We start from the raw sequence: 24,875 nt of genomic DNA, 5'->3' as shown, positions 1-24,875 counted from the left end.
ATTTAACAATTTTTCTCCTTCCTTTGCATAAAATGTAATAATTTCCAATGAGCTACCTCTATTTCTGGTTCACTGTACTTTAAAGAAGTTTGCAGTTGATGTATTGATTCATATATTATCACTTGAGGTACTGATTAAACCACATACGCATATATGTTTATTAACTGCAAACAAGTGAAGATTACACAGGCATGAAGTACCAGTCTTTTAGAGGAGCACATGAACAGCCTGTTTGGAGCATAACCACATTTATAGACATCACACCTTCAATATGGCTAACCTGCTTTTTTTTCTGAATTGGCTGTTTTCAAATGAGTATTATTCGGTTCAGGTATGATCTTAAATGTATATATTTTGTATGAATTCTACAATAGCACTGATGGAAAAGAACACATTTCAATGAAGAGTGCACAGCATCTGGAATCTGATTTCAACTTTAGAATAGAAAAATACACACACATATATACATATACACAAAAAGTACATCCTCCTTGTATTACACAGGCTTTGCTCAACAGTGCCACAAGTTTAAAGGTGTTAAATTAGCCACTGGAGAGCTTCCATAGCATCTCTTGAATCCAACAGAAACAAACTGAAGTCCAACGTGGAAGTAAAGAGTAGGCTGGCGCCAGCAAAAAACACATCTACAGTGGCAACTCCAGCCCGAATGCTAGCGACTTAGGAGGCCGGCAGCAGGAAAAGTCAGCTATTAGCACAAGAGGGCAAGGTTTTGGCAGACATTTCTGACTAATGAGGCACACAAAATGCTTTTCTGATGCTGCCTGTGTTTTTACTTCCTGTAATAATGCCATACTTCGAGATCTGAAGCAGATGACGGTTTCATAACACAACCATAGCCTCATTTTAAAATCATGTTCATACTCAGCCAATATAGAAAAATGCTAAAAATAAATAAATAAATATTAAATGGCACCAAAAAAGCCTTACTGTAAATATACAGAAGATGCAGAAAAAACATGAAGTTATATACTATCCTTATTGCTTTCAAACCCTAGCATGTATATATTACCTTTTACTGAGGCTTTGTAAAACAATTTATAAATACTAAGTTTAGTACCACAACCATTCATGAAAAGTTATTATTTTCTTTTACAAAGGGGGGGAACCCAGTACAATGTCTTTCTCTTTAGGAAAAGACTGAAGAAAGGAGAAAAAACACCCAAAAACTTGATAGCTCAGATGAGGAAAGAAGATAATCTCTTGGCGATCACAGCTGACAGAGGAACTGGAAGTGGATGAAGAATAGGCCTGCTGTAACTTCTTCCACAGAAATACAAAGATGGGAGAAAGGTTGCTCTTCCCTTCCAAGAAGAACAATACTGGCAATTAAGTCGTAGTGGCCATCTTGTAGTTCAGCAGGACTTAGTAAAGCTATAGATAGCAGATGTATTATTTGTGTTTGTGTGTCAAAGCCAGTGTCTCTAACCAGACAATCAGATTAAGAGATTTCATTAGATAGTCATAATCATTATTTCAATACTGTTCAGACGTCATTAGTATGTAGTAACATTACCAAACTACACATCAACACCTGGAGTCCTGAACAGTTGCCCTTTTAGACTTAAGTAAGTGTAAGCTTGAAGACGGACTTTGTAACAACTGAAAAAAAAAGAATAAATGGAACTATAAAACACAAAGGCTATTTACAACAAATTTAAAATCTGGATTTGAAATATATGAAGTACTTGAATTCATTTTCAGAAAGCATGTATTGTTGAAGTAAATAGATAAAAATTGAGCAAGCTAGATAGTTTCCCTCCACAGTCCCACTGGCTGATTTTAATCTATCTTCAGATTGCATATAATAATTTCATTTGGTTTGCAGATTTTATTAATAGGAAGACATATTTTAGCTGAGGTCACTCTTCTAGGCTAAGTCAGGGGAGGATCTGTGCATCTATCTTACTCTATTCAGCAGGCAGAGGGTCGTTATTTTCATGATTCTGTGTTTTAGTTCATAGTATAAAGATCTTAGGAAGGAAAGAAATCCCCAGTTCTCCACTCCCTCCTTTCCCCATCCCCCAAAGAACTTCATAAAGGTTTTATTGTAGTACAACCGAGGTGCATTCTCATTTCATGTTCTCATGAACTTCTGTAGTTACTTGGCTGATATTTGCTATGCATTCTCAGGATACTAAGTAACTAGGAAATCTGTTTCAGTTTATTAATAATCTTTTTACATTTCCTAAACCCAGACACGGTACAAAACATGAGTTGATTGCGTAAAATATGGAAGGGCATTTAGAAAGATGGCAGGGTTTGGTAACTTTTTTAATTCACAACCAACTGGATTTTTAGGAGTCTCTAGTGGTTTGGGCAGTTACTTCAGTGTGCGATATACTTTCTCAAGAGAGGCAGAAAAAGCTAATCATTTCTGAAAGATCATTCCAGAGACCAAGTTCCTTATTTTTGTCTCCACACTTCAGTGTGTTTTTAAAAACAAGTATTACATTACATAAACAGTTACACAGTGCATCATCTCAGCAGTATGGGGAGTAGAAACAGTCACATGTAGAAGTGGGTCCATTTTGCCAACTGATATGTGGAATACCTAGTCCAAAAAAGGGAAAGATTTTTAACAAAGTGTTGCAAGGTATCCTTATCCTTTTTACTGCAGTTACATTTCTTTGAACATGAAGCATCTTAGATTTCAACATATTCCCAGTCTACATGTCCAGCAACTGCTCATAAATCTGTGCCTAAATTTGAATCCAAAATTAAATTTAGCTTTAAAAAGCACTGTATGTAGGCAGAAAATAAATTTATCCAACGTGCAGCAGTCTATTCTAGAAACAGGCTGCAGGACCCAGATCAGAATTCACCAACTAATAAAAAATAGATGAGATGTTACCTTCTGTAGAGAAAAGAATGCTGTCAATAAGGTTAAAAATAAGATAAAAAAGAAATCAACAGGCAATGAAAAGGGAAAATGGTCTTCATGTCAAGATTTTTATATCAGTATCTCTGTTGTTTTTAGCACAGTGTTATGCTTAGCTATTAAGTTGCTAGAAGGCACATGCTATCTTTCAGTCATGCAAAACAAATACAGGAAGTGAGACAATCACATTTTTTCTTTATTGCTATATGCAAAAAAAGTATCAAAAATTCTTAAAACGGTGGAACAATAATAAAAAAAAAAAAGAGTGAATGCGTACTGCCCTAAGCAGAACACATTTGTTTTGATTTCTCAGTTTTGATAAAGTACTACTATTTACGGTCCCTGACTATGTCACAGCCTTTACAGCTGCTGCACAAGGCTAGCTACAGACGGCCCCGCTGCACTGTCCTCAACGCAAACCAGAGTTGAGCGGAGGAACACTGAGGAGAGCAGAGCAATGCTGTAAGGTGCATCCCGGCTTTTGCTTTTCTTACTCAGCTGCAACAGAACAGTCTGGAAGCAATCTTCCCAGCAGCTGCTCTCATCAACAAACTGTTTATTGTAAGAAAGTGGCTGGGTCAAAGGCTAAACATCATCCAGAGCTGAAAGCATACCTTGAAAAAAAAAAAAAAACCCTGAAGCCGTCCACACGTATGAAAAAAGCACACTGCATACCTTGAAAAAAAACCAAAAACCTGAAGCCGTCCACACGTATGAAAAAAGCACACTACATATGAAAGAGAACCATATTCCATTCTGAAAGGCCAAAAGTCTACTTAAGCAAAAACTCCTTAATTTGATGAAGCAGTATTTTATAATGTTGCACTAATTTACTGTGGCTTATGCTGATTTTGAGTCCTGTGCAAGGTTTCTACTAAAAGCAGAAGTTATTTAAAATTCAATCTGTGGTTTATGGTAAAAAAAAAAAAAATAGGGTTGTATTAAAAAAAACATTCTAAAATATTTTATTAACATTTATTAACATTGAATAAGTTACCTCCATATTCACATACAACAACAACAAAATGAGTACTCCTCTTAATACATTACAAATGCACCATCAATGTGTTACACAAGTTGAAAAAAACAGGTTTAGGCTCAGTAACAGTTTTTAAAAAAACAAAAATGGCAGGTTTTATGATGCAGGTAGCAGAGCAAGACGACGTACTAAACACATGTGTATTAAATCCTTCGCAAGCCCTTGCCAAGCCAGTTTCAAACCTTATTTGAAAACTTTTGAATGCAATAGCCCATATTCAGATGTCAAAACCTCTTCCAGAATTCCCAGCTCTGTCAAGAATCACTAAAGGATTGAATTTAACCAGGTTTTAAGTCAAGCATACTTCAAAAAAACTGTAATTGCACGTTACCATATAAACTATATTTAAGCATGTGAACACACACACACACACACAAATAGAAAGAAACAAAGAATGTATGCATCAAAACCCCCTCACATTTAATCTCATTGTAGCACTTAATCTCAGAAATTAAACAGTATATGACCACCTATGCAGGGTAAACTGGTATCATAACATAGCACAGTAATTGGGGTATGTTTACTGCAACAGACTGTAAAGCTGACTTTGAGGATAAAGGATCAACAAGAACAAGGTCTACCTTTGACATAACATCACCACATAACACTTCACAAAAACGAGCGCTGCAATGAAAGGGCTGATAAATCAGAGGACTAGTAGGTGTTGATTTATCCTACCAGAAAAAGGCGTGATAAATTACGGTTTGACCATTTAATTCTTCATGACACCTACTTTGTAACAAAACTGTTGTTATTTTTTTTAAAAAGAAAAGTGTACAGTAAATTGAGCATATGTGCAACTGTGCTAAAAATAAGTATAGAGAAACCAGGCAGAAGGGAAAAGACATTCCACTTTTGCACTAAAATCTGAACATTATGCATGTTAAAGTGGGTTTTAAAAAAAAACAAAAAACCCACACACAAGAATAAATTAAGATATAAATCTAACCCTAAATGCTGTATACATTTATTTTAAGTTGCTCTCAAAAGTATTCTGTATTGACTAGAAAAAAAATACAGAAGAATTTTGTTCTCAGCTAATAGGGCAATAAATTAGATGCAATATATTCAGCTGGTAAAACTGTCTCTGTTAAACAGCTATCACATAATAGTATTTTTATTTGGTACTGAAACTTCTTTTTTTTAAACTGAGGATAAAATTGTTTGTTGAAAATCTTGGAATTAGTAGTAGAATGAGTTAAGTAAATAAAACCTAAGAAAATATTTTTTCTTACCACTGATAATACACAGTTCTTAGTTTAAGGTTTTCCATCAGGTTTGTTTTGCCTTTCAACAGGTTTATATACATAAAATGTGACTGAATTTAGTGTTCATGAATATGAAATAGTAGAACAGGAGCCAAAGATTCTCCTCTTAGCACTGCAAACATACATTAAACCTGAGTGACAAGATTTCAGTTCTACCTCATTTTTGCCTCTTCCAAGCAAGAACTCCCAATTCTGTCACACTGTAGAGATTTTTGAGCTTAAGAAATGTCTGTGAAATATTAGGGTGAAACCACAACACATTTTCACATGTACCACAACTCAGAGATTACAATACTGTTATGTCCCTAAAGTTGTACAGCTAATGTTCAAGATGTATCATATATTTTATAATCTTTTCTAAAACCTATTCAGGTTGACATAACAGTTTATAAATAAAAAAAGATACTAAAAGAAACATCTTAGAAAGGAAGAATTTCTTGGAAATTATATGCTATAATGGCAAGAACACACTTGGTCTGTTATTTATAGTATACCCACTCCAAAGATAAAAAACAGTATTAAGATAACAACTACTAACTTCCACTGTAACTAAGATCGCCTTGCTAATCCAGGATCCTAAAAAAAAAACCATTAGCATGACAGCATGGGATTATTTATTAACAAAAAAGTAAACCAATGCTTTTTATTTAGTGGAGTATATAAAAAAGTTAAGCTTCATGCTTCGAAAATATGTCATATACATATACACCAATGTAAAATTTAGGTATCAAATTGAGAACTCTGAAGGAAGCCTCAATAATACTCAGTTGATCGCGAATTAATAATTTTTTCTTAAAAAACACGGGGAAAAATACAGTATTCACGCCCATATACTATAATGCAGCGTTGGAAGAGTGAATGATACAAACTACATTTACAGTTATCCTAGCTGCATGTTTTCTAACACATTGTAATTTTTCTCTCCATTTTTCAGCCCTTTCAGATTTAACATTTACTTTCTCTTGCTGGGATTGAAACCATGTTCAGCACAAAAGAGGTAAAAATTTTTCCTCAGAGGAAAACCAAGAAGATAGTAAGCAAATCATACACTACACCTTCCTGTAGCCGTAAGAGTCCTGATACACAGGCAGCTTCAAGAACTAACTTCAGTGCCAACCTCCTTAGAGAGCAGCCAACTGAAAGCATTTCTGCAATTGTCAGGGATAAATGGGAAAAAAACACAAATTTAATTTGTCCTTTGAAGGTGGATATACACCATATTTAACCCTCACAGGGATAAGGCCAAACATTTATCTAGACAAATCTTTAGCTAGTCTAGGCCTGAGTTCACTTTAGCCAAGTCATATACACCACTAGCTTCTACTCCAAAAGACCACGCTTGGCATATAGAACTTACAGTATTGCAGACAATGCAGCAGAAGTCCAAGGTCATAACTGAAATTCAGGGTTTCAGGAGGGACTTTGGGAAACAAGGCACTCAAAGAAGCAAACAAGAACAGACTCGAGACCAAGGCAGTGTATGAGAAGTGCTCAACAGAGGCAAATATAGGTAGTCAGGAGCATTTTTGACAATGGCACGTTCTTTATTCTAAAGGACTTTGGATTCCCTTGACTTGTCTCTGGGGATAACCACCTGTTTCTGTACTTAGAGATATTTATGGTCTATTACTGTTAAAAGAGTTGAGCGAAGACCCAATCTGTCAAACAAAATTTTGCAATATTCATTAATGCAAATGTAACACTTCATGTAGAATGTATCCGAAAAAGACCTCATTTAATAAAATCTAACCACAATGACTGGAAACACACTCTTGCATTGTTTTAAGACTCAACTGAATAGCACACCTGAAAAAGAAGATGACTACTTTATTTTTTTTTAGACTTTTCCCATTAAAATTTACTATTAACCCAGGTAAGGAAACGCCTTGGGGGGCAGCAGTCTGGAGGGGACAACAAAATACAACCTTATGGAAACAGTTGTTCAAAACTATGTAAACAGTAAATGCTTGCTGCATATGGGCACTAATGTAGTCTATTACAAAGATGCACCTCCAAAGATGAACTTTTAACTGATTAAATATGAACCACCTTTGTTGAAGGTCGTTAATTAATACTCCCCAACCAGAGGATTAACTTCTAAAAACAAATTGTCTTGAGGGAAAAAGTTTCAGGGATTACTTCAATCAGTACTAAAATGTGAAAAAAGAGTTTAAAATTTCCAGAATAGTCCCACAAACTAATGAACTCAAGCTACAGACAAAGTCTGTATACTCAGTCTGTGACACCTAGTGATTCATTTATCCTTGGTTAAATAGGGACAATTTGGGTCTCTGTTTCTTGAATGTAATAGCTGGGGAAACAAGAGACTGAAAGCAAAGCAATTGTTATTTAATTTTGAGTTTAAAGTTTGATGTGTACTTTCAGTTGGTCAAGCTAGTGTTATTACATAAAATCAGAAACGTGACAGTGGCTGCAAAAGTAACAGTCTACCAGCAAATTATCATATGCTTCTAAGAGGAAGAGATATCCTCAAACAGATGGAGAAGTTGTTTTGTATGGAGAAATAAGGGTAGCAATAATTGTAGTAAGGTTTATTGCAGTTGAAAAATGTCTAATTTGCTATTCCTGGACTGCTAATTGGAGACCGTCATTAGACAGAGGGGATCGCGTAGGATAGAAAAAAGTCTGAAAATATTTAGAGAAGACTGAAGTCCACTCCCACCTCCAAAAGGAAATGGTTGCTGCAGAGATAACAAACGCATATTCTTACCATTGCTAGGTATTCATACGTACCATTTGACTGAAATACCAAATTAAATATTATTGCTTCCCAGTTGTTGCCTATGGCTAAAACAGGTAGAAGGAAAAGCTTCCAATCATTGCAAGAGCTGATGAACTTCTCTTTCAAATGACAAAGTAACTAACACTCAGCAGAAAGGGGCAGCTCTTGTCAAAAGCCGCTGCTGCTCAAACAATATGAATACAAGGACAAAGCAGCAGCCATGTCAATATAATATGTCCCTTTAAATCTGTACCTTTTCTTCAACAGCAGCCAGCAGCAGATGCATGAGAGAACATAGCAAGCATAAGGTAACTACCTCCTCTTCTAGCAATCCACATCGTAAGGATTTGTGAGCCAAAGAGCATACACCTCACAGCTCCAATGAAGTATTCTCCCATGAAAGACAAGTAATCTTTTTAACTCAGTTCAAAACATTCCTGATATCAACTATGCTCATTTAAAATAATGACAGAAATATTCTAAAGACAAAAGTACAACTTTAAATGTTGTCAGGTATTTCTAACAAAACCTCAGGAATTCAAACAAGCAGCTTAAATATTTATGGTAATTTGCAGCTCATACCACTTATGGTAAGTTTGGGAAAGTGACCCTCTCTCTATAAGAAACAAAAAATAAGAATAAGCATTTGCTTTCAGCTACTGTATTTTCTTTTCCATCAGCTATTCTATTGTAGTAATACACCAATATGTAAAACACAGCCAAAAAATGGAAAACTAATCAGATAAAAAGTTATCTCTGCAGCTGCTATTCCTGTCAGGTAGCTATGGTACACGAACTAATCATAATAGCAACAATTTCATTTGGAAAGAAAAATGTATATCTTCCAGACCAGACAAATGTGTGGATAATTGCTTACTTCATGTAATCAGTTCTAAAGTCAAAACATGCCATATGTAATTTTTTTATTTAAATCTTGATGATTATGCATCAAAAAACAATTATTTTTCCTTATCTTGCGAAAGAATTTCAGAAATACCTCCTAGTTCATTTTGACTACATGGAAATACTGAGGCATGCTCCCATAAAATAGTTCTCTCCATCTTAAAATTCAGAGGATCTTAAGATGTTTTTCAATTCCTAAAAATTGTCTTTATACAATAGGTTGAGAGAATCCAGGCACAGTCCTTTACAGCAGAGAAGATGGTGATAAGGCTTTCTCCAACTGAGTATCACTCTTCCTTTCAAGTAATTTTTATAATGAGAACAATGTAACTTTTCCTACTGAAGTTATGCCCTACTTCATCAATTGAAAGGTAAGTTACAAAGAAATGATGACCCATTACTTTGTTGCAAGTGTGACATCAAAAAAGATACGACAAACAGAAAAAAAGGAAACATATGCATACTATTCAGTAATACACATTATATCCATAATCTCCCTTCACATTTGGATCTTAGCAAATAAAAACCACCTTACCTTTATTTAGATTCTCTCGCTGAAGTTGTTAGCACATGGTATTCACTTTATAATAAGACTACTTTGAAGGGCAAGAAGCTGAGCAAAAATGTAGATGCGGGTTGTTTGTCTGAAGAATGTTTTGAGACTCAGCAGTCTACCTACTTCTAACAACTTAAGTTATTAAATGATCTATTGTTCTGTCTTCAAATCTTAGTTGTCACCATGTACAAAAACTGTAAATTTATTATGGTCACTACTAGTCTTAAACTGCAGTAGGGATTCTTATCCATATTAAAACAAGTAGGGGCAGACTGTACTAGTCTCCTCAATACTGATCCTGCTAAGGCTTGGCTTTAACAATTATTTTAATTATACATTTATTCAGTTTTTACAAATTAAGAAGGATATTTTGAAATGTTTTCTGAAGTAGTACTTAAAATGTTTCTTAAATAATTTCAACAGTACAATTTAGCACACGCTTGAGAAACAATACACACTAGATAAGGAAAGTGATTCTCAATAAAGCAAGCTGTAAAAACCAAACGTTGTCCCGAATCTTACATCTTATTGAAATGATCAGTCCAAAGTAGCACAGATTTTATAGCTAAAATTTTTAGATATGCATTATAATAACTAGCAGCTGTAGGGAATGCTAGAAAATGCAGTAATACAAGTTGTTTTCTACATGGTCAAGCCTTGCTCCTTACCTCTGCCTCTTCAGCTGTTACCCATTCCCCTCTCTCCTCCTCCCACACAGTGTCTGTCTTCTCTTTCATCTGGTATCAAACTAGATCCACTAGCTCTTCCTCCTGAGGTTTTTCTCTCTCAAATAAGTTCTTACCCTCATCAGTCAAGGAGCATGCTCCAATTTACACGCTAGATGAATAACTCGATCTCAACTTTTCTCAGGGCTGGAGTTCTTCTCCAGGGCCAGTCATCTTCTCTGGGTCTGTGTCACTTTTATAATTTCTACTATATCGTGCATTTATTAAGGAAGGGGTAAAGAAAGAAGACTTGACTTAATTTCCGCAACTTGAGGTTGCCAGTATGGCTAATAAAATAAGATTATATACAGACTTTTAGAAAATATACATATTAACGCACATATACACAGACTTATACAAGTCTGTATATGTAATTATATACAGACGTAGTGCCATTCTTAAGTATGGAACTTCATCACCATTGGAGATCCTCTCGTGTTTGCACAAGGAAATACTGGCATAGATAAAATGGCGATCAGCTGAAATTCTTAAATCGTGTAAGCCTGTGAAGCACCACTCTCTATAATCTCACTGTAAGAATACAGATTGCCCTGATGGACTCAGCTACACAGCACTTTTACAGAGGATACATTTACTGGCAGAAGAAAAATACACATACCATGAAAACAGACAGAACAAGTTTTATTCTGATTTTTTTTCTTCTGAGAAACTTCGCTTCAATATTCATGTAAATCCTTTGTAATTAATGTCACCACTACCATTGCCAAGTAACTGAGTGCAGTGATTTACTAAACTGGAACACACTGCACTTGTGAAGACAGACTTAAAACCCAAATAAAAAAAGCTTTCACATATAAGTTGTAGTAGAAACTACAGCAAACTTTCTGATTTAAGCTAACAGCTGTTCTTTAATCAGTTTTTCACTATAAGAACTGCATAATGTCAGCCAGATAGTCACATGCTAAATTCCATTCTCACTGTACCTGCAGTTTCAGGATTTCCTCAACATGTCCAAAACCCCAAATAATTTCTTAAAATGAACTGTCACATGATAAATACAACAGAATCTCTACATCAGTCCCTTCCTTATCAACTGCTGACACAAGTCATACTCGATAATTTTTTTTGCAGTCTTCGTCTTCTTCGACAACAAACTCTGAGAATACCAGAATGTTTTTTAAAATCAATGATAACTCTAATGAAACTCCCATCTTAATTTTCCAGAATAAATTGAGCTTGATAAACTTAAATAATAAGCTTTGTGTTGTGGACAATTTTTTTCTGGTAAGTTTATTGTGTAACTGAATTGTCAAAGACTTGTTAAGAGTCAAAGAAATATATTCAGAAGACCTCAATACAGTAAATGCACTGTTTCAAAAACAGCTAAAGTTTGCAGTTTTATCTTTTTTGAACAGCAATATGAGGAGACACTTCTATGTCTTCTTGGTTATATATTTTTATTTAACCTTTCCCTTTAATTAAAAAATATAGTCTTATATCATCTTAGCCATAATTTGTTTAAAAGTAAAGATACAAAATTAGCACTAATTAAATTGTTAGATAACCATTATAATGATTTCTCATTGTGGAAATGTATCGTCATTTCTGAGCAATGGTAACATGATAGCATCTCACAGGACTCCAGCTGATGCCAAGCCTGTTCTCATTTTCCCAGTCTCACTTACATAAATTAGCCACAGGCCGCACTGACAGTCAGAGAATCTCAAGTTTTTTATGTTTGGAAATACTCCACTTTTGTCAGATCTTTACCAGTGAGGTCATAGTAAATGAATCGATGCCAAATTGCCATGGATCTCCACAGTGTTTGTCACAAGTTATGGATTCTTGCTATCTAAAATCACCCATCTGCTCAAAGTCAGTACCCTGAACCCTGACTCTAAAAGGTTTATCGGTTACAACTTTTGAGCGCTGAAACAAAATCCAAGACCAGTCACTTTAATTACAGCCTTCACATTAAGACAGAATGTGTGCTTGTGTTAGACACAGAGCCAACATGAATTTGGATTAGTCTGCCACTGTGGATTTCACTTTTTTAATTTAGATTCCTATTACAAACTCCAAGATAAACTGAAACTAAGAAAACTCAGCCTCACACTCTGGCTAGCAACACTCTCTGCTGAGTGACCTATACTCAAGAAAGTACTCAACCCAAATGCTATTCTTTATCATTTCAGGAGTTAGCAGAGAACATGAACATCAAGCTTGCAAATGTTTTAAATATATATTACATAAGCAATTCTGAAAGGATAATAAAATTTTCCATTCTCTACAGTACAGAAAGAACATGCCTACTGAAGAAAGTCGTTGTGAAGTATCATGCACACTGACTTGAAGCAAGCCTTGAAACATGATAGAATACACTTCAATGAGTTGCACTTTGGTCAGGTGCCAGCACATAATAATTTCATATCAGAGCTAGCTCTACAATAAGATTAAATGCTACCCAGCACAAAAGGCATTAACTTTTAGTTCTCACAGCAGCATAAAGACCCTTTTTATGGAGATTGCTATAAACAAGATATTTTCTTTCACTCCTCAAAGCTTCTTGCATTTTCCAAATGATCATAAAAAACATTTACTGAATGAATACATAGTCAAAAAGTTGTTTACAAACCATAATGCAACATAAGTATACTATTCATTATTATGTGCCTTAAAATGTGATTCATGGTTGTTTAACATAAACAGCATGCTTGCTGCTATCATGCAACAAGGAAGACATGTTTTTAACTACAGAAGTGTAAAATAAAGGGAATGTTTGCCAGTTTTCTCTTTCCCCCTCCCCCAAATACATGGTAAATATTCCCTGAAGATAAACAACAGAAAAGCAAAAGGTAGCTTTAGCAATCACCTGCATTTACTCAGCTCCACATTTGGAGTCCCCTTCATCTCCCATCAAGATTTCTTGATTGAAAATGTTTTACCGTATTTTGACACTGCATACCATCGATTCCTGTGGAATTTAAACTGCTGTTTTAAAATTGAGGAAATATTATACAGGGCAGTCGCTACAAACATGCAAAGATATTTTAATGCAAATCTGTATACAACACACTATGCATAAAATGTTTTCCATCCCTTCCTTATTTTTTTTTGCTTTACTGCGCTCTCTAAATCCAGCTCGTAAGTGACCCCTAGTGGAAAGACACCTTCCCACTAAAGGAGCTGTATAAAAAGCCGCAGCTGCATGCAGCTTTTGAAAGCAATACAGATTCACGCTGATTTTAATGTAATGCCAACGCTGTTCTAGCTCAGCTGGGCAGCGATGCTGATCAATACTGGAGTCTCATAGTGCTAGTGAATGCACTGAAAGTACCTGCAGCATGCCAGCCTTTCTTCAATAAACAGTTCCAGGGAGAAGGCTGAAGAAACTTTTATGAGTGAAGAAATTAAGAGATAATTTAGCCTTCCAATACTTACAGAAGGCAGCATGAATAAAGCTCAACTGTCAGTCATATCCTGAGTCTGGTCTACTGAGTTAGCACCCAGGAAAAACAATCTCTATTGAATACTTCAATTTTGCTTCAAAAGTTAGTAAAAAACCTTTTATAGTTTCATAGTCATTTTGCACTGTAAGATTGGTTAAAAAAAGCAGCCTCTGAGCAGAGAGCCAGGAAAGCCTAAGTTCCTGTAACTGTGTCTCATAGTTTAACTGCAAGAGCCACCATCGTCTTTTGCTCCATGCCTTTTACGTACAGTCACTATCACTATTTCTGGTATCTCCCACACCTTCTCTTTCTCTCCTTTCTCAACAGGGCCAGCTAAATCCTTCTTAGCAGCATAGGCAAAAGTTTTTGGTTTTTTTGAAGAACAAAACAATTTTTCAAGGCAAGATGTCAATTTAATGACCCTCACTGATCCAAGAGAGCCAAGAAAAGACACTCCTTCTGGAGAGGGAGGACTGCTCCTGTTTCTAGGCAGGGCGACCAGCAAGGCTCCAGTCAACAGCAAAGACATGAAAATGCAGAAAGCATTGCCCTTCCCTGCGCTCCTCCCGTATTTGGGGGTGGGGAGGTGTTATGAGAGGAAGGAGCCAGTTCAATATTGCATTGATGTTCTTTCTGCGACAGCAGTATGCTACTTCCCTTGTCACTCTCTCATCACCTCTTTCAGCTGTGGGGAAGAACACAGGTGTCAGGCAGCAAATCTATAGTTATTTGTTACTGTTCATGTCATTGCAGTCCCCCATAAGATCACCTACGCAGTCATACATAGAGCTGGTATCACTCTACCCCATCTACCCTGTATCTCCAAGCTCCCATACCTCAACCCCCATGACACCCCTTTCCTCCCTTCACAGCCACACGCTCAGTCCCTCACAAGTTCCTGCCTGTTTACTACCGCTTGCCCTGCCAGCTGGGAGGGGAGCAGAAGAGGGGGGGTGTTTCTGTCAGAGTGGTGTTTAGGCAGGCTGGTAGTCCCACTAGCATCTCTATTACCAGGCAAGACTGACACGCTGCCTTGGCATGTAACTAGCTTTGAAAAGCATCCTGTCCTGGGCTGTATGTTATAAAATTTGCTATAGAAACTCAGCTTCTTTTAAGCTTTTACCTCTACCTAATAGTTGGAACCCAAAAGTTTACAAATTTCACTGAAGAACTGGCAGATTAGGAAACTACAATAACAAAGGTATGCAAAACAACAGAAGACTGAGGAGAAAGAAAGATGTGCTAAAATATACAGTACTTATTCCACCTCCGTCTACTATGTGACTGTATGACAAGTTTTACAAAACTGTTCACTGAGGTACAAGAGGAAATATCACTGAGAAACAAGAACCATTATCTTGGTTCCCATCTGCAGATTTCCTTCTCTTCCCCTTTCTATCCATCCTCACTCATGCTACCTTCAAGTCCTGTAGCTCATCCTCCCTCTGTATGCTAGAGAGGGTAAGGACAGAAAACAGAGGAGCATCCCTTCTCTCAGTTACTCTAATAAGTTACCACAGGTTAAGAATTACTCTGCGCTTGGTAAGCCACAGTAACGGATCACAATCATTGTCTTAACCATTCACAAGTGTGAAGTAAAACCACATAATTTTAAATCTCTACAATTTATTCCACCATGCCATTGAGTTCTCTCTTCTTACGTGATATTGCTATCACAGAACTGGTGCCCAAGAAAACCTACACAGCCTAAGCACTTCTGAGACTGGCCTTTTTCTGTGCAGAACCTGCAGAGGCTTTAGCTGGCAAGCTTCTTGCCTCTGGAAGTGGGCACAAACCAGGAATCTGCAGGGGCTCACACCTCAGTCAGGGTGGCATTAGCTCTCAGAAGACTGGCTGTCTGCTTTCCTCTAACCAGGAGAGCTCTGAACTGTCAGAGCGGGAGACAGTCCCCATGTACCTTCATTATCTTGAGTGCCGATGGAGAAAAAAGGAAAAAAAAAAGGAGCTACTGACTGTCAAATAACCATTCCCTCTCAGAGGGCCATTCCGTTCAGAACCACATGCTTGAACACCAGCAAACAGTAGGGACTATTATTAGAATCCAGACATTGATACAAAGAGCTTTTCAATGAATGACAATGACACTGAAATAGTTTTGTTTTCCGATTGGTGTGACCCCTCTGGGTTTGCAAGTTTTGTTATAAAGAAACAAAAGTTAATTTGAGGAGGGGAGGGACAAAAATACAAAACAAACAAAAGCAAACCCACCCTCCCTGCACACACATGCAACTCAAAGCCTTGCAAGCCAACAAATAACTTTGAATTTATTATGGAAAAAGAAACCTAAACATTTGGACTTAAATTACAAATATTTTTTAATTGATAGTACTTTGTTATCAGTCCTTGGGTTAAGTTTACAGATAATTTCTTCAGAAAGCCGCTTAAGAGAAAAAGCACACTACCTATCAGAATGCAAATGGGTTGCCAAATGCACTGCATTGCTGACCAGCCTAGTAGAAACACAGCTAGAAACACAGTAGAAAACAGCAAAAAGAGTTCCACACATGGCACACATTAAATCCATTTCCCAAAAAGAATAAGCTGTTCCAGTGAATACACATTTTTACCAGTACAGATGCATTTACCTTGCTGTATCTACTTTTTTTTTCCTGAAGCAACTTTGCCATAAAAGACATTTTCATTCCTAGCCAAGAGACAAATTGGCAAAGCTTTCAAGTACAGACAAAGATTTCTGGCAACAATGTACTGTTCATTTGAAATAATACATATAATAAGTTAACAAAAGTAAAAAATGTTAGACACAAAGTATTTAGCAGTGATCAACAGAATCCTTTCAGATCTCTCACATGGTGTGCTTTTCATTCAACATTTTTCTCAGCTCTCAGGTTACTTCTGAGCTAGAGCAAAGACAAATTTCCTTTCTAGAATAAATGCTTCCAAAGGGCTCTTGCTTTTTGTCCTACTGGCTAAAACAGCAGGGACGATGCTTGTGCTTTGAGGATGACAGGAGAAAATAAGCAAGGTCTCCTATATTGTAGATTATACCTTTCTGGTTCACTTTTAAGCATGAAAACTTGGATAGCAATAAAATAAGGCTTTGGTGTTTCAGCATAACTATCCCCAATTTTAGCACTGGAAATTTTTTAAAAACTCTGAAGTTTCACAATCGAATCTCAAGTTCTACAACACACATTAACATGCATGGAAATATTTCAAAAACAATTGTCTCAAAATGTACCCTGAAATCTAGGTTCATTATAGTGTTAGCTGAGAGTTCAAATTTCCCATCCTCAAAGAAAGACTTATTCAGGATAAAGTAACTCCACACTCTCTTTGCTGACATAATGGACTTGGAATTTAAAAACAGCCAACGCCATCACAGAATCAAAACAGCAGCTCAAGACATGTAAATTTGGTTCGACTGAATTCTGATTGTGCTGTACTATACTGAGTTATTCCAATACACAAAGTTGTCTTTGCACTGCATCACCTTTGTGAGTGCAGAGTTCTGTATCTCAAAGTGTCCTTTAAAGGAAAGTTTGAAATTCCAGAGGTACATTCAATTGTACTTTTTAATTATTCTTTCTGACTCCAATAATCAAGAGTTAAAACTTCAAGCTTCAGCCAATATGTTTGTATTGACTGTTTATTATTCTGGAAGAATGTACTGTTTAAAAGATGGTTACTAGCTGAGCCAAAGTAATGAAGACTGATTACATTTCATTATTTGGCTGTCATCCATTTGGAAGATATTGAAAAAAGTGTCTCAGCCTAACACAGCCTGAGGAGTTAGTAGTCAAGTTTAAGAGGCTTCAGATCAGCAAATGTGTGGGGTGTAATATGTGTCCTAATGGAAATAATCACCATTCTGACAAGTATCTCTCATTCTTCAAGGAGTGAATTCTTGTTTTGAAACCTAGAAGATGTTATGGTGAAACTTATGGCAATAAAATACAATCCTAGCATTTATGTCTGAAAAATTATCCTTTAAGATAGCAATGTGAAAGAGTAAATATTTGAGCGTTTAAAGGCAAAGCTGCAGAAAAAATCAGAGCTCTATGCTTGAAGCTGCCACTGAACATATGGGTGCCAGACAACAGGCTTACAGTGATCACCATTTGTTTTAACACTTTGAGTTCACCCCGCACCACAGTGACACAGAATTTTCTTTTTACAGCAGTGTACAAGTCTACAATTTGCTTAACTGCTTTACGCCAGATCGAGGAAAGAGGAAAAGAAAAAGGTGCTGTGTTTCAATATCAATACTTGTCTCTAAAATGACATTTAACACCAACAAGTTGTGCAGATTTAACTAAACTTTTAACCAGCAAGTAACCTGCCTTTCATACTATATTGTGCTTGGTTCAAACACTGCCTTTATTGTTGTTGTATCACTGTATCAATAGAACATGGATTTTTCCCAGTTAAACGAATTCAAAAATGTCCATATGTGTGTATCTGAAGCAAACCATACTTGCAAGTCTTAGTGCAAAAAGTCTTGTGACGAAAGTTGCCTCAAGTGCTGTTACTTTCCAGGCCCCCTGCCTTATGCTCTATTTACAAGAAAGGAGATCAAGAATAAGAAGTGCACACTGTGACAGCAATCATTCAACACCAACAGTAGTGAGCACTAGCTGAGGATTGACCAGCATAATTCTACATGGTAAGATCTAGACCTCTTAACAGATGGACATTATCATCCATTATTCAGATATTAGAGCTTTTATTTGAATTCAAAGCCATAATATTACCAGAATTTCAATCTCAGACTGGTAGAGCCCGTGGACATTTTAAGAAAAGCCAGGTGAACAAAAGAAACACAGGGGAGGGGGGGGAAGAGTAAAACTGAAAATTCCCAAGATACGGGAATCAATCACAGCAATAACATTATTTGAGAACTGCAATACACACAAAAATTTAATGAATACTTAAATACTTTTTTCTAGTTTGACATCTCAATCTGACATTTTAACTTTCTACTGACAAGTAAGCTAAATATTGTTACCCCAACAGTGGTAACAATGTGATCTAATTTCCACTGTTTAGAAAGATACTCAAAAGCTAAAATGAGATCCAGTGCTTATTTAGTACAGCCTCTAACTCATCCTATCTCCAACTTGAATATAGCACAGCTGGAAATCTCTGCCTGTTTTAGAACAGTATCAGCAACATAAATCTAGTCTGGCTAAGCCATATACAGTCAATATATCACTTTTTTTAAAGGTTGACCATCCCATTCCTAATGTATTTTTCTTGAACAATAAGATTTAATTGTGTAATCTTCAATGTAACTACTGTTGAGGTTTAAATATTTCTTAACAAGTCTCCTACATTCCACCCTAAACTAAAATTTTCTTTTCATATGCCAAAGGCAAAAAGTGCATTACAAAGTTTGTAACTCCTCATGAAATATTAACATCTGTCTTTCCAAGTCTTTTTCAAAGAGAAGGACACACATAATTAAATTTGAATGTAATAAGTTAATTATATCTTTGCTTATTTTTTCATACATCAAACTAGCCCGCAGTTTTTATTACATATAAACTTAAAAAAAAAGTAATAGATAACATATATGCAATCCTGGACACAAAGTCAAAATTCAACTCTTCTGCCCAGAATAAGCCTTTTTTTTTTTTTTTTTAAAGGAATTAAAGAAATTGTCTCCCCAAATTCTAAAGTTACACTGATTTTCAGAAAGCTAATGCCAGTTCTGCTCAAATTTTATTGGCTTTTTTTAATCCATATAGTAAGACTGTGATTTTAAGATATGATAACCATATAAACTGGAAACTAAAACTTCAAAACATGAATCCTAAGGAGGGAAAAAAATTTCCAACCCACCCCTCAGAAGCAGCTAAAAAAGACATTGCAAAAGGCACTGTCCAAGACCCAGAGAGTAGACAGGAAGATCTGAAAGTCTTAATAATCAAATCTATAGCAATCATCATAATAGATTTGATGGAATTATTAACAGCATCGCAACAATGATGCAGAAAGACACAGATTGTTCAGGAATTGTAGGCAGAGAATAAGACAAGAGAAGCTATTTATTTGTGTAATAAAGTTGAGAAAGTTTCGTTTGATGTCCACAATGTAGTAGAATATAGGTCTGGATGAAAGTTCTGGAGTGATGAAGGAGGAAAGGGGGTGGGGAAGAGAAACCAAGGAAATCACGCAGAACAGTGTGATTTATACCTCTACTGTACGTTGAAGCTTATGGATCAGAAGGAAAAAAGCTAACCAAACTAGCACTTTAAATTTAAAGAATTTAAAAGCTACCAAAAAAAAGTACATTTTTTCTTAATGGAGTAGAAAATGCAGAGCAAAATCAATTATTATTTCTTCCATAGATGCAAAAGGGGCTTGTAGTTTCTAAGATTAATTAGAAAAATCTGAGAAGATTAGGTCTACCAGTGTTTTTTAAACATAATGGTACAGATGCAACCTCCAGTTTGGGGGTGAGGAATCATTAGTGAACTGCCAAGTCTGAGAAACAAGGAGAAGGGCATTTGCCATTCTTCCATTTTTGGAACTGCTTACAGGACACTGAGCTTGCTTCATCATATGTTGACTTATTATAACATTTCTCACTTCAGGGAAGCATAAGAAAATCATCCAAAACTCACTTGCTGTCAATGAGCATTACTTGGATAATCTCTTGGGGAAGGAATGTACTATCCAATATATCTCCAGTGACTTGTACTGGACAAGCTCTCCATACAAATAGTGAAAAAAATAGAAGGAAGTTCAAGAGTACTAGAGCTTGCAAGACAGTTTCCTCTATTTCCAGTACTAGTGACTCACTCCGATCTTAAACAAGTTTAAGTATTTCCTCAAATTACTCACCCATCAGGTACATTTCTGGTATCTCCTTGCTCTCTAGGAAAGCAAGAAGACCTATGTAGAACACGATATATGGAGAAAAATAAATAAATTGTTAGAAAGCTAAACTATTTCGTATTCCTTATTTATATGCTATCTCTTCATTATTAACTGTAGTTTTTACACACAAGTTGCAACTTCCTTTCACATAATATTCTGGAAGCATGGCTAAAGTGACAGACATTGAAACAATGACTACACGTACAAGCACAGAAAAAATACCATTAACAAAAAAAACTGTGGAAAAACAACATTTAAAAAACCTAATTTTGGTATAAACTTCAACGATACAGCATACATTGCAAAAATATCTTTAATAGATGGCCTGCAACCTGTAATATGCCACTAGATGGCAAGTTTGCATAGAAATTATCTAACTTTTTTATTCACGGCATGTTTGAAAATTGCAAGTACATAGGAAAGAAACAGTCATGAAAAAAAGAATGAAGGAGAACAAAATCAGGAAGAGTCCAATAAGCTACAAGTCTTCTGTAGAGAGCACATTTAGCATTAGTCAAAAAGGCTAGATGGGGTTTAGTTTTGTTTTCACATCTACCACACAAATAGATAGTCAATTCTTATGAATTTATTGCTCACAGACAGGGAAAAACTTGTTTCTTATTTGGTCACAGACAGCAGCACTGGCTGTAGCAACCATGACAATCCATGATCTGGAGGAAGGCTGAGAAGGGAAGCAGCAGAGTTAGGTCTTGGGAAAACGGACTTCAGCTTATGTAAGGAACTGCTAGTTAGGATTCCTTGGAAAGCAACCACAAAGGGGTTAGGGGTACAAAACACATCTTTAAGAAGAGGGTGAGGAAGCTGGGTTCTTTCAGTTTGGCAAAGAGGAGGCTAAGGCATGATTTAGTAACAACCTGTAACTACTTAAGAGAGTCAAAAGAATGACAGAGCCAAATGCTTCTTTGTAGTGCCAGACAATATAATAAAGCATCAACAGTCATAAATTGCAGTTTGAGAGGTTCAGGCTGGACATCAGGAAAACATTCACTAGAATGGTACAGCAGCACTGGAATAGGTTGCACAGACAGGTTGTAGCATGCAACCCTTGGAGGTTTACAAGATTCAACCAGACAAAGGTCATGGCTGACCTGATCTAGTGCTGGCAACAGCCCTTCTTCAAGCAGAAGGCTGGATAGAAGCATTTACAATAATATTTTCAGCATTGTAAAGTGGATATGGATCTGGCAGAGTTTGGCACACATGAAAGGGCAATCATTCAAGGGGAATAAAAAAAAGCTCTCTGCATTTTGCCTAATTTTGATCAATTGTTACATCCAATCCACATTGCTATACAAGGGCATTACTTAACGCACTGGTAGAAAGTTTTGGCAGTATCTTCACAGACATAGAACACAAATGCAGATTTGAATTTACGGATACACCTATTAATAGTATTTTAGTCAGTTTGTCTGGATCCGCTACTGACTTGCCTGCCATACAATGAAGTCACATATCACATATTCCCAAGCTATAAGTTGTACACCCAAGTTAATTAAAAACATTCAGCTGTAATATGTCACTTTGTTCACTGATTGATCCTGTAGCCAAAAAAGGATTTTATATATGATACTGCTGGAAATAGGCATCCAAGGAGGAGCTTCTATAGTTGAGTTCCCCTAAAGACAGACATCTCATTCCTGTTCTAATGTAAGGGTGGTAGAGAGAAGGAGCAGGAATCAGAGAAGTAGGCTAAAAGCAAGTAGTAACAGTGCTATATGGGTTGGAAACAACAACCTCAAAGAGCCTGAGTAGACTGTATTGCTTTTTAATCACCTACTGCTTCACTTCTTCAGATCAATACAATATGGTTCTCAAGTATTTGAAGTCATGTTTAAAAAAAAAGTTAAAAATACTGCTTTACATGTTCTTTACAATTCTTCATAGCAATGTCTCAAATTGAGAAGTCCAGAGTAGTCAGCTGACTATTTGAATTACAAGAAGCTATTCTATTGCCAGGAAATATTACAACATCCTCAGGAATAAAGCTCTTCATTGTGTTATGACACACTCTTCCCTACTCACTCAGGTCTTTCAGTTTTCGTCTGCCACACCACTCTCCATAATTTGGGTTCGATCTTTTGTTGCCAGCCTATACAGAACTTTCTACCTCGTTTTAAAAGAAAAACAAATCCTACCTTTTAAATCAGTTCTTTCTGTAGCTTACCACAGCCTTGTGTTTTGATATTGCAGAAGCATGCAAATAAGCATAAAAATTCTTATCAGAAGTACAGCAAATAAATCTGAAAAGTTAACCCTGCACAATTTCCCCATGGATAAATTCAAAACTACTACTAGCAGGTAACAAAATAGTGACAGAGTAGAAATTGAACTTTTTACTCACCTGTAATACAGATGTAAACCTCTCCAAACAAAAATACCACATAAGAAACAAGGTGTATTTAAGTGAACACTGAATTTGTCTTGTAGGGTAAATTTCAAACAACTGAAATGTAAGCAGAAGCCTTACCTCATCAGAAGAGAGAAGGTAAATAGGTGTTAACATAGGAATTTCACTTAATTCACAACTCAGGCCAAGTGATATCAGGACCTCCTTGAGAACTTCATATCTCTTGGTATTGCTTATCTTCAGCAAATTAAAATCCTCTTCAGTTTGGACATCCATAGAATTGATATCCAGTTCCAAGTGTGCCTGGCAGGATATGTGCAAAGGGAATAAAAAAAGTTATTTTGTTGGTATTATATATTTCAGCATGGCAGAAAGAGATAAGCACAACCATTCCAAAAGCAGCTTTGTCCTGAATGTGGTTGCTGAACTATCCAGTGTTACTAGTGCAATTTAAAAAGTTTTTCATGTCTTCATCATATCTACACAAATAGGGCTTTATTATCCTAATAAACCAGGGAATACCTATATATTTATAGTTTCTGATTCAGGGATCACAGTTGCCACTACACTACAATTTTCTCCAAAACCTACACAAAATATCCCCTCTTAATAAATTAGTCTTCTCAAACTTGTTCAAACTTGTATTTACTAACTTAAACTTCTCCTTCTGCTTTTCATGTCTGCTAGCAACCTAGAACCAACAGCAATATTGGCCATATTCTGTCTTGTACAAGAACAGAATTACATTAAAATTGAAAGAACTTTATCAGAGGTTGCACAAGATATGTAGAACTCGGGCTAAGCAAGTCCTTACTGTGTCACATGAATTAAATTGCAATCAATGCAGATAAAGAAATGCTTTTGTCCGAGAGAGAACTAAGAACCCCAGAATACCACCTTGTAGAGAACCACTTCTCAAGGCTGAAGCAAATGCTTAAAAGTAGAAATGAAACGCAGAAGAAGAAAAAAAAATCCCTTCTAGACCTCCTTTTTGGTCTTGTTTTTGTGGGATTTTTTGTGTTTGGTGTTTTTTGTGGGGTTTTTTTGTTTGTTTGTTTTTTAAATAAGCATTCCAAGATATTTAGAAGCCTTTGTACCCTACTATATGGATATTCTTTTAATGAAAAATCACAAGCTATTATCTTAGTTCTCCAATTTTGCACGTTTTAATGATGTACGTCATCTTTCATATATGATCTACTTTATTGAAATTCAAGGAAACATGCTGAAATGGAGGGGGCGGGGCGGGAACAGAAGAACACAGAAAAAAGGGTAACAACAAGTCTGTGACAGAATACCTAATGGCTGATGTCACTGTCAGTCCCCTGAAGAGAAAACAATAAGGCTTTTCAAATCCAGACTGGAAGTCATTTAAAATTATAAAATGTCACCCTAATCCTTTTAATCTGATTTTTGAAGCTATACTGTAATGCTCTTTTTCTGGGGAAAACCTCTGCAGTATTAAGTTTTACTACAGCAGAAGGGTCAATTTAAACGGTACAGCAAAGCAGGTTTTACCATGGAACTTGCAGAAACGGATAGCAACAGTATCTAATCAATTTCCTAGTACAAGCATACAGCACATGGGTGGCAAAGCTTCCTACATAAAGCTATAAACATGCTACTATGTATAACAGAGTTTCCAAAAAGCTAGCAGATTTAATCTAATAAACTGGTAAGAGACGAAAACACTTCTAAGAAACACGATGAGTATTTCTAAATTACATAATTGTTAGAAGAGTGTATGCTACCTGATATGTCAGCAGTTTAATCTGAGTGCTCTGGGCTCCTGAGAAAGTTGTTCTGTAACTAAAATATTGGTAAAAATAGGTCCTAGAATCTTTCATAAAGTTTGTTCAGCTATGTCTCCATTATATTCTTCATCTACTTAAATACTGGTAAATAAATCTTGCTCTGCTTTTCTCAATGTGCTGCTTGAAAGCAAAGACAGGAGTAAGGGAAGTGATATAATTGTGAACAGCCATGCTAAAAAGAAAATGTTTACCTCTCCTCCTACTGAGGCTAACTCAAAACGTGCAAGTCGCCTTCAGGCTCACTTTAAAAGTTTTACTGCAAAATGGATGAAATCTCTCTAGATTT

At 36.1% G+C, this 24,875-nt stretch overlaps 1 protein-coding gene across 1 annotated transcript in view; it reads right to left on the bottom strand.

Moving 5' to 3' along the window:
• Nucleotides 1-24,875, bottom strand: part of HLCS (holocarboxylase synthetase) — a 124,302-nt gene that overhangs the window by 83,836 nt on the left and 15,591 nt on the right. The window contains exon 5 of the mRNA XM_059820764.1: nucleotides 22,896-23,078. Coding sequence (XP_059676747.1) covers nucleotides 22,896-23,078 — 183 coding nt within the window. The remainder of the gene's footprint in view (nucleotides 1-22,895; nucleotides 23,079-24,875) is intronic.

This window comes from Gavia stellata, chromosome 1 (genome assembly GCF_030936135.1).
Source record: "Gavia stellata isolate bGavSte3 chromosome 1, bGavSte3.hap2, whole genome shotgun sequence".
Lineage (NCBI taxonomy): Eukaryota > Metazoa > Chordata > Aves > Gaviiformes > Gaviidae > Gavia > Gavia stellata.
The sequence above is the reverse complement of the archived record's forward strand: the minus strand, read 5'-3'. Positions and strand labels throughout refer to the sequence as shown.